This window comes from Larimichthys crocea, chromosome XI, assembly GCF_000972845.2.
Source record: "Larimichthys crocea isolate SSNF chromosome XI, L_crocea_2.0, whole genome shotgun sequence".
NCBI lineage: Eukaryota > Metazoa > Chordata > Actinopteri > Sciaenidae > Larimichthys > Larimichthys crocea.
The window spans coordinates 7,198,718-7,211,535 of NC_040021.1; the positions used below are offsets into that span (position 1 = coordinate 7,198,718).

The 12,818-nt window shown below is 42.8% G+C and overlaps 1 protein-coding gene across 7 annotated transcripts in view; it reads left to right on the top strand.

Annotated features, from left to right (window-relative positions):
- Positions 1-12,818, top strand: part of LOC104926136 (dystrobrevin beta) — a 31,811-nt gene that overhangs the window by 12,870 nt on the left and 6,123 nt on the right. For 6 of the 7 annotated variants that reach the window (XM_027284000.1, XM_027284004.1, XM_027284002.1 and 3 more), the window contains 17 exons: positions 1,381-1,472; positions 1,591-1,671; positions 1,744-1,957; positions 2,106-2,191; positions 2,724-2,878; positions 3,026-3,125; positions 3,246-3,412; positions 4,315-4,439; positions 5,507-5,578; positions 6,446-6,523; positions 6,884-6,959; positions 7,118-7,197; positions 7,659-7,772; positions 10,517-10,613; positions 10,863-10,883; positions 11,154-11,307; positions 12,470-12,559. In XM_027284000.1, the coding sequence (XP_027139801.1) occupies positions 1,382-1,472; positions 1,591-1,671; positions 1,744-1,957; positions 2,106-2,191; positions 2,724-2,878; positions 3,026-3,125; positions 3,246-3,412; positions 4,315-4,439; positions 5,507-5,578; positions 6,446-6,523; positions 6,884-6,959; positions 7,118-7,197; positions 7,659-7,772; positions 10,517-10,613; positions 10,863-10,883; positions 11,154-11,307; positions 12,470-12,559 (1,801 nt within the window). In that variant the 5' untranslated portion in view covers position 1,381. The remainder of the gene's footprint in view (positions 1-1,380; positions 1,473-1,590; positions 1,672-1,743; positions 1,958-2,105; positions 2,192-2,723; positions 2,879-3,025; positions 3,126-3,245; positions 3,413-4,314; positions 4,440-5,506; positions 5,579-6,445; positions 6,524-6,883; positions 6,960-7,117; positions 7,198-7,658; positions 7,773-10,516; positions 10,614-10,862; positions 10,884-11,153; positions 11,308-12,469; positions 12,560-12,818) is intronic. The other variant, XM_027284003.1, reaches the window with a different exon arrangement.

A 12,818-nucleotide genomic window follows, 5' to 3' on the forward strand; every position in this document is an offset into this window, starting at 1 on the left:
GGAAGACATGACCTACATACTTATCCAAATATCTGTCTAAAGCTCCTGAAATATCTGCACATTCCAGTTTTTCATCCACATTTTTGCAGCATGAGAAGATTTGACGTGGAGTCAAGTGTCATCGTCTCAGTCAGAGAGTCTGTGATGATGAGTCTGTGAGCTTTTTAAGAAAGACAGTCACACTTGACTTACTGTAGAGACAGAGGCAGAGGATCAGCTGTGTGAGAGAGAGTGTGTGTGTGTCTGAGTGTGTGAGTGTGAGTGAAAGGAGGAATCCTTCTTTTGTCTCCATGAAGCGTGAAGTCTCCTGGGAGGCTTTTAAATCCCCTCTGGAATGTGTGTGTGTGTGTGTGTGTGTGTGTGTGTGTGCGTGTGTGCGTGTGTGCGTGTGTTACTAAGAAAATGTGTGTGTGTATGTTACTAAGAAAATGTGTGTGTGTTGGGTCTCGGCTTGTCACTGCATTTATACAAGGAATGCAAATATTTGTGTGCGTGCGTGTGTGTGTGTGAGAGTTTCAGTTTTGGGTGTAGTGTAACTGTTCCCATGGCGACCAATATCCTCTGGTGTTTTCTGTGTCTCCTGACAGCAGTTTGACAGCTTCTTTCTTTCTTTCTTTCTTCCTCCCTTCTTCTTTTCTCTCTTCCTCCCTTCCTTCTTCTTTTCTTTTTTCCTTTACACCTTTCTTTCTTTCTTTCTTTCTTTCTTTCTTTCTTTCTTTCTTTCTTTCTTTCTTTCTTTCTTTCTTTCTTTCTTTCACAGTCCCTCCCTCCCTCTCTTTGTACCCTTGTTAAATGCCAGCCTTCAGGTCAGATTTCATCAGCTGTTCTCATTAATGTGTTTATTTACTGAGCACTCAGCTCATCCTCTGGTGGCCCTGAATTTGACTCTCTTTAGTGTGTGTGTGTGTGCGTGTGCGTGTGCGTGTGTGTGTGCGTTGGTATGCGTACAGTAGACGGTGTCTATAAATAAAAGTTACAGTTACTCTGGTACTTACTGCCTGGTTTGTTAGTGTCATTGTTGTAAAGTTAATCTGAATTTCACTTTTCAAATAAATCATGTCATCTAGAACATTTTAAGAATTGATTGCTGTCAGTCTTTGAACTTGTTGTCGACTGTATTTCCTGCCAAAGACTAAATATGGAAATGCATTGAATTAACACCAAACAATGTTCATTCACATTCACATTCACAACGTACATGGGAGAAACGAGTCGGATACTGAATTGGAGGTTTAAACTAACTGGTTCAACACACAAACATTTTAGATGATTTCTTACAAATAAATCAAATCAAATAATAAAAACTCAGGAACCATCATCGGATCGATCATTGCAGGACAGTGTTCAGAGTTTGGGATCAATCTCAGACCTGTGTTTCAGGATGGTGATGGAGGAGGGGGGGCAGAGAGACAGAGGGAGGGGGACTCCAGCGACAGCAGGACCAGAGGGGAGACAGATCTTTGTGGAGCTTGGTGAGTGACCTTTGACCCCCAGTGTAACTCCAGGCATGTTTCATACTTTACATGCATACATTACCTTCCCTCCTTTGACCTGGCAGAGCTGATGAAAGTTTTCTTCTTTTCATCACAGCGGAGCAGAACTTTGATGCCATTTGTCTCTCTACATATCGAACAGCGTGCAAGCTCAGATTCATACAGAAGAGATGCAACTGTAAGTCAGTCTAAAATATACTTTTTGAAATCAGTACGTGTGAAGTCGCTGACTTAACTTCTCTCACTCCAGTGCATCTGATCGACATTTACAATGTGATTGAGGCGGTGCGGGATGCTGGTCTGAACGCTGTGGAGTTAAATGCCGGTATCTCCGTGACCAGACTGGAGAACTTGGTGTCCTCCCTGTTCAACCAGCTCAGCAAGCGCCTGCCCACCACACACACCATCAACCCTCGAGAGAGCACCGCCCTGTTAGTCGAATTCTTACTGGCCGCCGTTGACAGGTACATACAGAGAAGTCTGAGGAGGAAACTGTGTATTTTTTGCATGTTGACATCCAGTTATTCAAATATGAAACATCTACATGTGTGACGGCGACATTATACTGCTCTACAGTGTCACATGTGTTTGTTTGTGCGTTTTTTGTTTCAGTGAGCCAGACAGCCGTCTGACGGTGCTCTCCGTGAAAGCGATGCTGGCCATGCTGTGTGGAGGGAAACTGATAGATAAACTCCGCTGTGAGTACCAGCTGAAACCATCAGGACTGGTCTTACACTGATCTCACACACGGACATGAACTCACTGATTCCACATGTAGGCTTTGGGTGTAAACACAAATCGTAACGTGTGTGTTTTTTGTATGTTAATGCAGTATAGACAGTGCACTTGAATTAACTTTTTTTTTTTTTTTAACGTGCGATATTGCTAAATCGTTGTTGTGTGTTGCTTTTTAGCATCATTTCAGAGGACGATAAAAATATTTGAATATATTTCCACTTTATTATATCTAATAATTCAATCTTTCAGTGTGAATTTCATTTGTATGTGTGCCACCTTGTGGAAAATGTAGGTCACTGCTGCTGTCGCTCCTGTTAATTTACCCGCTCTTTTATTAATTATTATTGATGTTGTGAGGACACAACGCATTACAGACTCACCTCCCACCTGGGGACAAAAAACTTAAGATTTAGGTTCAGTTCTTGAACCTAGGCATGTAGTGTGGCTAAAGTTACGGATGGAAGTGAACATAATTTGTGTGTGTGTGTGTAGATGTGTTTTCTCAGGTGTCTGACTCCAGCGGTGTGTTGCTTCAGTCCAAGTTTGATGCTTTTCTGAGGGAGGCTCTCAAGCTGCCCACCACTGTGCACGAAGGACCGTCCTTTGGCTACACAAACAACATTGCACGCTCATGCTTCCCACAACAGGTACGCTCACACACCTCATCCATCTGTCCTTTATTATATGTTTATTTTATAGTAATATACCTGCTATTCCTGGATTATAAGTCTGATTCGAGTGCTTCATTTTTGTTTAATTGTGACTTTTTCTGTGTTCTTTTGTCGTTGATGTAGAAGAGGGTGATGCTCAACATGTTCCTGGATATCACAGCTGACCCTCCTCAGTGTCTTGTCTGGCTGCCTCTCATGCACCGCCTAGCCAACGTGGAGCATGGTACACACACACACACACACACACACACACACACACACACACACGCACATAGTGTGTTCAGTTGTGTTCTCTCTTTCTCCACCTGTGAGAAACCATCTTCTTTCTCTCCCGCTCTCTCAGTCTATCATCCCGTCACATGCTCCTACTGTCGTGGCAATGGCATGACAGGCTTCCGCTATCGCTGCCTCCGTTGCCGCGGTTACCAGCTCTGCCAGAACTGCTTCTGGCGTGGCAACGCCAGCGGCTCTCATAGCAACCAGCATCAGATGAAGGAGCACTCGTCCTGGGTGAGTCACACCGTGTGATTACTCATTCATCGCACCAGGGGGCACTCCGTGTGTTTGTGTGTGTGTGTGTGTGTGTGTGTGTGTGTGTGTGTGTGTGTGCAGGTTTGATCCAAAACCTGTGAATATCCCTTGATAAATCCAGACAGGGAGAAAAAGTGTATTTCCATTCAAATATTGTTACATTTTAGGTAATTATGATGTATTTATTTTAAAAAAATCTTCCAGAAATTCCTAAAAAGTTGCACTCGCCTGAGGAGGAAAATGTTTTCACTGAAGAATTTATGAATTAATAGATGGAAACATAGTTATTGAATTATTCATCAGCCAGGCTTGGCATAATTTGACTTATTAATGTTTCAGTTTCAGGGACAAATCCCATCACAAGTGTAGCTCCTTTTCCCATCACAGGCAACTCATCCTAATAATCCTCAGCAGACTTTACATCTCATTTCAACAAATTTTAGTCTGTTTATTCTCAGTTTATCTGCTTCATTCCAGTGTTACAACGACAGAAAATGTCTTCCAAGTTCAAATATTTGATGTATTTCCTGTGTTTTCACAGCAATTTGTCACCCACACATCTGAAAGGATTTCTTAGTGAGAGAAAACGTACTGTACGTAGATCATAGTGAGTCAAAGCAGTCAGAAAAAAAAAAGCAGAACTGTAGCAGACCTGACACAGAAGAGAAGACGGGACACGGCAAACCTCACCCAGATCAGCGATAACCCCAAACTTCACAAAGTTACAGCTTTATCAGCAAAGATTACTCTTGAATTTCTTCAAGAAATGTCTTCTACAAATGTCTGTCAGTTTATGAATGTTGGCCTCACATTTATGTCTGTGTGTATATATTCATATATACTGTATATGTCTGTGTGTGTGTGTGTGTGTGTGTTTATAGAAGTCGCCGGCGATGAAACTTGGTCGAGCCCTGAGCAGGACTCTGGGCTGTGTGTCGTCCAGAGAGCCCCCTCATCCCATTTACCCAGAAGAACCTGAGAGGACCCTCAACCTCTCCAACATCGTGTAAGACCTCACAACACGGAATGTCAAAAACAATCTCACACGGTTTGGAAAGCAGGGCTTAGAAATATGCTTATGAAGTGTTGGGGTCAGACTGCACAATGTCAGCCCAGTCTGGCAGATGTAGTCTGATCTGTGTGGAACAACAATGGTCATCGAGCATGTTTTATCTCTGTCTTGTGGACACCTCTTGACGTTTCAACTAAAAGACTGTAGCATGTTGTAATTTTTTTACCCTCTACGATGAAATCCTGACATGTTCCAGTAAGAGTACAGAGCGTTCTTCTGTGTAGAACAGTAAACATGGTGAAACAAAAGGAAGAGGTTGCATCGCCTGTTCCAGTCAGTATCATACACACCCCCTCTGTTTGTATATATTATATGGAGTGTTAATGCAGCATGAAACTCTAGTTAATGTTCAATCGGGCAACAGTTGAGCTTCGTGGGAGCTCTAATGGGAATGTTAACACTGAGTAGCAGACTGTACACAAAAAGTTCAGATAACATTCGACCTCAAAAGTCCCTCCTCTATCACCAACCACTTTGGCTGCTCCGCCCCTCGTGGTGCATCCACACGGTTTGATTTCCCAAACTGCAGCAGATTGGGTCATTACAGACCTCAAGGCACTGGGCACATATTCAGGCAAGCACACAGGCTGCACCTAGCACAGATAGACGTGAGTACGCTCATAACAACGACGCATCAGGTTTACTTCTCTCCCGAATGTTTGTGAATATCTGTCTTTGTTTTTTCTCTTCGATCTGCGTTCACTCTCCGTCTCTCTCTCCTTCTGTTTTCTCCCCCTCCGGTGATCTTTGCCCTGTCTGTGTTTGCTCAGACTAGTTCAGCTCACTGTTGCATGATTGCACCCAAAGGCACGTGAGAGTGTGTTAGTGTGTGAGCAGGAGTGAAAGAATGTGTGTTTTCTGATAGTCAGGGCTTTGTGTTTTAATGTTTTAATGTTGTTATCATCACTCTGTTTATGCTGTTGATACTATAGGTCTGATGCCTTGTGTTGTATTTGATTCTGTGTGTGTGTGTGTGTGTGTGTGTGTGTGTGTGCGCATAGCCCCGCTCGCTCGATCAGGAACAGCAGTGAGGCCATGTTGCTGTCCTCATCAGCGCCCGAGTCCTCCAAGAGGTAAAGACTGACACAGTTTGTCGACTTATTAGAAACTTAAAACATGTTGCCGTACTTTGGTAATGAACAGCTTGATTCAACATAAATGAGTTTTTTTTTTAAATAGCATCCTTCATTCCCTAATTCTTTGTAAATGACTATTTCCTCCACACAAACTTTTCACCAATTAAGAATTTAATTTCGCTGGTTAGATTGGATGAAAAATACATTTGGCTGTCTTATGCAGGAATTAGTTACAAGATGAGTTTAAGAAAATAGAGCTAAATCACTGCTGTGCCGATTGATTGATTGATCAACCAGGCAATCAGAAAACGAATCAACAGCAGTTTTTATAGTCAGTTTGAATTTTACTAAACTAAATTTTCACATTTCCAAGTTTTAGCTTTTGAATCGTGTTAGGTTTTCTTCCAGTGACACACAGAATGAACTTTTCAAGTATCAATACCATGTCAAATATAACAAGTATTCACCCAGTAGGTCACCCAGTACTAATTAAAAAGTCAAACATGAAATTCACTTGAACGTTTCCAGCATATTATAAATTCACCCAAAGAAAAACCTTCTCCTAACTAAGGCGTCTGAAAGAACAAAACACATATGTCAGTTTCTTTTCTTCAAGTGCAGCACATCGAGACATTTTCCGGACCAAATCATTAATGATTAATAAAAAAACGTGAACACAGAAGTGAATTAAACAGATAGCATCTGAAAATGTGTACATTAAAGATCTACATTATGTGGTTTTATATGATACCTTTTACTTTGTAACAGCAGTATGAGACAAAACACTGAATGAAAATAATTAAAAATAAGCAGTTTATTGTTTGCAGATAGGTTTATATCCTGTCTTGTTTTCCTCTCATTCAGTTTGGCAGCCGCTCGGCGCATGAACGAGGAACACGCTCTGATTGCTGCGTATGTGAATCGCCTCCAGAGCAGTCCATGGTGAGCGAGGTGACCCAGCAGGGGGTAGTTACATAATGGAATCAGGGAGGGTGTGAAGAAGAGAGCAAGGTGCCATGGTGCAGTACAGTTGGGCCATAACTCAGTCAGACTGGTTTCAAATTTGATCCTGTCTAATTATCGTTAGCCTGAAGAGCAAAAACAACAAAAAAAAAAAATTGTAAATCATGTTTATACCTGATGAACTTTAAGGCTGGCCGATCTTACAGAGTACAAAGTTACATAGTGTGAGAACAGACGTACAGGTGGCAGAGTGGGAATGACAGAAAATATAAATTATTAGTTTCTTTTGCTGTCATTAAGTTCCTTGTTTGTTTTTCTTTGTGTCAATGGTGTGTACAGTCCCAACAGGCAAGATGAGGAGCACAAACTGATCGCCCGCTACACCTCCAGACTGGCAGAGACCGACGGCACATCAGTGAGTCAATAACGCCTTTTTTCTCACACACAGTAAACGGCAAACACATAAATACACACTCAGGTACGTTCGTGTAACATGTACACAGAGCGTGACACTCATTGGGTGGTCAATCTCTCTCAAACAAGCTTCAGTACATGTGTGTGTGTGTGTTTCAGGTGATACCTAACCGGAGCATCAACTTTGATGTGAACAAACAGAAGCGGGAGCTCATCGCTCAGCTGGAGTGCAAAAACAGGTAGAAATGTGTGAATTATAGATGAGATAGTCATTTAAATTATTTCCCTTTTAGTTCGACTCATGCTCTTGTACACAAGAATGTGAATATATGTCTATATCTGTATATACATTAGGGTTTCAGGGGTGTTTCTTTCTGGTTGGTACACTGGTGTCCCTGCACAGTTTTACCCTTAAACTCAGAGAACACTGCTTTTATTATGAAAAGACAAATGGAGAAATGTATCTACTGTACGAGCTCAACCCTCTGCGGTCCCATCAATGCATTATCAATTGCTTTTGCAATCATGGACAATTGCTAGGACAGCAGAGGTTTAATGTCTTTATTAAAGTATATATTAAACATTGTACATTGTACTTTCCTCCTGCAGAAGCATGTGAACATTGTTGTCTTTTGACAGTCTGTTCAGTCATGTAACGCTCCCCCGGCCTCAGCTGACGAATATGTTTTTCATTTCCCAGAGAGATCTTGGCAGAGATCAAACGTCTCCGTGTGGAGCATGACGCGGCGTGCCAGGCCAGCCCGGAGAAGGGCAGCACCAACCCAACTCTGCTGGCTGAGCTTCGTCTGCTCAGGTAAACAAAGAATCCACCATAGAGCAAGACTTAAGCTGGGTAGTCTGTTCTGCTGATTCACGTATACATACGACGACCACCGTTTGTTCTTGTTTGGACGCCATTCCTGTGTGTCATACCTACTGAAACCATGCCCAAATATCATTTTTTAAAAACAAAGTTTGTCAGCCCGTACCACGCGTGTCCTGCGTTGTGCGCCACAGTGTCAGATTTGGCGGGAAATGTGCCGTGTTGCTTTGCAGCACAGAGGGAGAGTGCTTTATGGCAGATGGCGGGGACAGATGGTGGATTCTGTGAAAAGCCAATATAAAAAATCTTCTAACTTCTAACATATTCATGCTTTTTTTGGTAAAAACAAAAACTCCCAAGGGAGACTCGATATGAATATTCTGCCCATGGGGGAGTTGCTGTAGCGACAGTGTGAGGATACTGGTGGATACATTTTAATATCAGTATAGTATCTTTGACCTTACTTTGACGCTTCTAGTTTTTGTTTGTTTGAACTTTTCTCAGTCAGTGTCCGTTTGGTTCAAGCCACTCGAGGGCGCCAAATTCAAGTTTTCATCTTCTACACATACAAGAAGGTTCCCGGTTCGAAACTCGGCTGGGGCCTTTGCATGTTCTCCCCGTGTCTGTGTCAGCTTTCTCTGGGTACTCTGGCTTCTTCCCACAGTCCAAAGACATGCAGGTTAATTAGTGACTCTAATGTGAATGGTTATTTGTCTCTATGTGCCCTGTGATGAACTGGTGACTGGCAGCCTTACACCCAAAGTCAGCTGGAGTAGGGGTTACAGAAAATGGATGGATGTTCTACACATAGTATAAAGGAAAGGAAATTCTGCGAACCAATCACTCAGTCAATCTGTCTCTTTCAGTCTGAGCCACTGACAGTACAAAGAATGGACAGGTGACATCACCCACACCTCTTTCAGCTCCTGGCTAATCTAAAAATCGTCAAATGGGTGCTGCTTCAGTTCCCCGTCGGAAAAGACTGAAGGACTGTCAGTGAAAATATTCCGAATATGGCGTTAAGCTATTCGAGTCTTTTCGGTACATTTCGCTGCTGCCTCCCGTCCACAGCTGTACATTTCTTATCTCCTGTGCCTGAGGCAGCTGTCAATCAAAACCTGATCACGCCACCAGAGTCCTGAGAAACGATCCGAAAACACTGAAAACGAAAAAGTTTTCAAACTTCTTCTGTAATCGTTATGGATGTTTGTTTCCACTCAGATTTCTGTGGACTCTCGACCTTGATTATCATCCTGTATATGCATTTAGACTCTTTCAAGCCACATTTCCAGATGGTGCAAAACACAATATGCCCTGTTTAGTTCTTTGTAAATGATGCTGACAAGAATATTCAAAACATGCTGTGGTGCATTTAGAGTTTTTCTGACAGCTCTTCTATTTTCTAATTTAAAATAAATGCATGTGGAGTGAAAAACTGAAAACAACCTTAATGACACACGTTAGCTAATACCCATATTTCAAGGTAACAACGCTGCAACCAACTGCGCCATCCTTCCTAACATCTCAGCAGCACACACTGTAGCTATTCAAACTTAAATTCAGGGATTTTTATTGAAGAAAACCTCAAAGAAAATCCGTTAAATATGACTCCAAATGAAATTATTATTTGGACCTTTCTGACACTCCCACTGTTGAAGCTTTACTTTGGGATCATAACGACTTAAATCTGGAGTTACTGCATGACTCACACTCTTGTTTTACTTGTTTATTTACTCATTTATCCTACCATGTGAAGTGGAGCCAAGCAGGAAAGAGAGGAGCTGTTTAATGTCCCATCCAGACCACATACTGTTTGGAAAGAACAACTGTAAACACCTCTATATGTTTGTTACTCTGTAATGATGTTAGTCACTTAAAATTGGCCTCCTGGGGCTGCCAGCTCACTGTAAATAATAAGAATTTGAATGCAGTTTAGATCAAAATTGTGCTTCATCAAATACTTCGAAGGCCTTGTGGTGGTCTGCATGATGCATGAACCAGCACACATCAGTCCTGATTTGTGTTTTCGAGGTTTTTAAAAGTTTGATTTCAAGGTTTCGTGGCCCGTCGCAGATGCTCGTGATGCTCTCATGTTCCCGTCAGCGAGCTCTCTCACATCTCATCTTCCAGCCTCTGACAGGAAAACGTCAAGGATTTCTGACCCTGTGTTCTTTTTCGTCTGATTCTTCCACGATTTGCGTTTTCTCTGCCGATGTCCTCACCTGGCTTCTTCCAGCTATCTCCTGGGAGTCGTTCATTGATTATCTTGTGCTCAAAAGCCTCCTTGAGTACCATCGAGTCTCTTATTTCGCTCACCAGGAGGACCTGACAACTGTCTGCTGAGGTGTAGGCAAGAGAGAGAGAGAGAGAGGAGTTTTGGCAGTTTCCCAGCTGTGTTTTATTCACTCATAAACCTCATCACACAGCTGGACTGGAGCGTGTTAGCATTCGCACAAGGTAACTTTATATTCACGCCCCTGCACATGAATACCAGATTATTGATCTGGCTAATGGAGATCGAGTTTATGTGGCGTAGCACAAATGAACAAGTGCTAAATCAAACGCGGAGATTAAACTCCATGCTCTCAGAGTTTTGTCTGAATGCTCGTACATTCTGTAACCTCAAACTCTCACTGTCTCCTGCCTCCTGCGAGTCCTCCGGGGTCTTTTGTTGCTGCCTCCTGACAGTCTGTTATGTGGCAGTAATGGAGGGCTGCTGTTGTTGTGTGTTGCAGACAAAGGAAAGATGAGCTGGAGCAGAGGATGTCGTCCCTGCAGGAGAGCAGGAGGGAGCTGATGGTACAGCTGGAGGGACTGATGAAGCTGCTCAAGGTGACACACTCACACACAGACTGCCTATTGTTTTCCAGCATGGTGTATTGTCGCACATGGGAGGGCAAAGTTTCACTTGTTTCTTCACACCTCCTCAAGTCTGTCCTTGCCTCACTTCTCCCTCTTGCTGTTTCCTCCTTTAATAATTTAACTTTTTCCAACTCTGACCTGTTTCTGACCTCTTCTTCTTCTTCTCCGTCCTTTTTCCTCCCCGTTTGTTTTCCGACTGTCCGTGTTGTGGCCCTGTAGGATGAGGAACAGCGACAGGCAGTAAGTTTATCGCCTTTATGTTGGACTCAGGGTGGTGTAAGTGTTTCAGTTTCAGGCCCTAAATTCATGCAGAAACTTTAAATGTCAACTTTACAAGCAATGTGGGAACTGCTTAATTTTTCCATTTTTAAATAACAGCTCGGCTTTTTCCAGCAGAACTTTCACTACATTGCACAGATGATGTCAGCTGTGACAAAAAAATGACAAGTTAGATGTTTCCGAGAGTCGTAAATTATGATCATCATCCGTATCCTCATAAATCCATCTTAGGCCCAGGCGGCTGGCTCTTCTCACGCCTCTCCTTCCCGGCCGAGTCCTTCAACAGTCCGCTCTGTCGGCGCCGCGTCTCCCCAGGCTCACATGTATCCTCCTCAGGATTCACTCGCCGGGGTGGGTGGTGACGTACAAGAAGCATTCGCCCAAGGTGAGAAGCTCATGTTGCACACAAAGATACAGATCTCATAGCTTTGGTTTAGTTATCGCTCTGAGAAAAAGTTCAGCGAGTGATGAATTTACAGTGACAGTTTCTGGCATTTAACCTCACACGGACACACGGGAGAAATGTTTCTAATGGGATCGAACAAGATTTACATGTTGCTGCTCTTCTGAGAAGCTCACAGCTGTTTCTGCTCCGATGTTTTAACATGGGGGCTTATGGACACTGACTCGTTCTGGAGTCGTTCGTCCTCCTTAAAGAGCCGCTGCTCCTTCATGTCAAAAGCAGCTGTGATGGGCATCTACATAGGATGCTTCCTGGATGCTGGTTCCCCTGTGCTCTGGGCACATCCAGCTTGGAGGAGAGCTCGGTGCAGACCCAGAATCCACTGGAGGGACTAAACAGTATAGCTCATCTAGCCTGGGAACGCGCTTAAAGTGGATGGATAGATGTTTCATAGCATCTAATAATTTCTACATGTTGTCCCACTACCTTTCTGAGCAGCTCAGCAGTTTCCCTGTTGAGGCTTTGTGTGGGACATCACATGAGTTTGGAAAATGACTTACAAGTAATGAATTCAAATCAAACTGTGTCATGTCTGCAGATAAAATCTGTGTTTACCACGTGTATTTATTGAATCTCTGCTCAGCTACAAACACAGTCACGCAGTAGTTTCCAGCAGAGAGTTTCAGATAAGTCTCACCTCATTAACAGTTCACAGCGCACTGTAAAACCTTCTGCCTGTAATATAAATCACTTGACAGGAATAAATAGTTCATGAAGTAGCCCATTTGTCAAGGGAATGCTATGTCACAATAAAATGTTGTTTAACAAGAGCACAATCTCCACATCATCAGGTTATTGTGAACATTAAGTCAAATAAAGTCCAGTTCTATTCATACAGCCCAAAATCACAACAGCCTCAGAGGCTCTAAAAGATGCTCCGGCTGCTCGGCATGTTTGTTCAGTGAATTCTGCTCGAGACGTACTCTTGACAAAAATGTGTAAGAAAGAGGATAAGAGGCCAGTTAGAAAGACAGAGATAAAATGAATAATTCTACATCACATTAACATTTTAGAGTCATTAGTTACTACAAAACTGTCCAATCAGGGTAAATCTACTAATACTGTACTGTGATGTTTTCTTCAGGCCCGAGGAGGAACCTGAGGAACGACCTCCTGGTAGCAGCCGACTCCATCACCAACACCGTGTCCTCACTGGTCAAAGAGCTTCACTCTGGTAAACACACACACACACACATCTATATAGACTAGAGTGTATTGAGACCGAGACGAGACCAAGACTTTGAGGGGTGGAGATGAAGTCGAGTCTAAGACCAGACAAAGTTAACATGTAGCCGATGTTTTTCTAAATCTCTTTGGGTGAGGCGTGGTCCCAGCCATCTCACTCATTTACACACTAGTGTGTTTTCTTTTTTTAGACAGGGTTTCTTCACAGTTGTGGTTTTGATTGGTCTTGAAATAAAATCCTCTTTGTT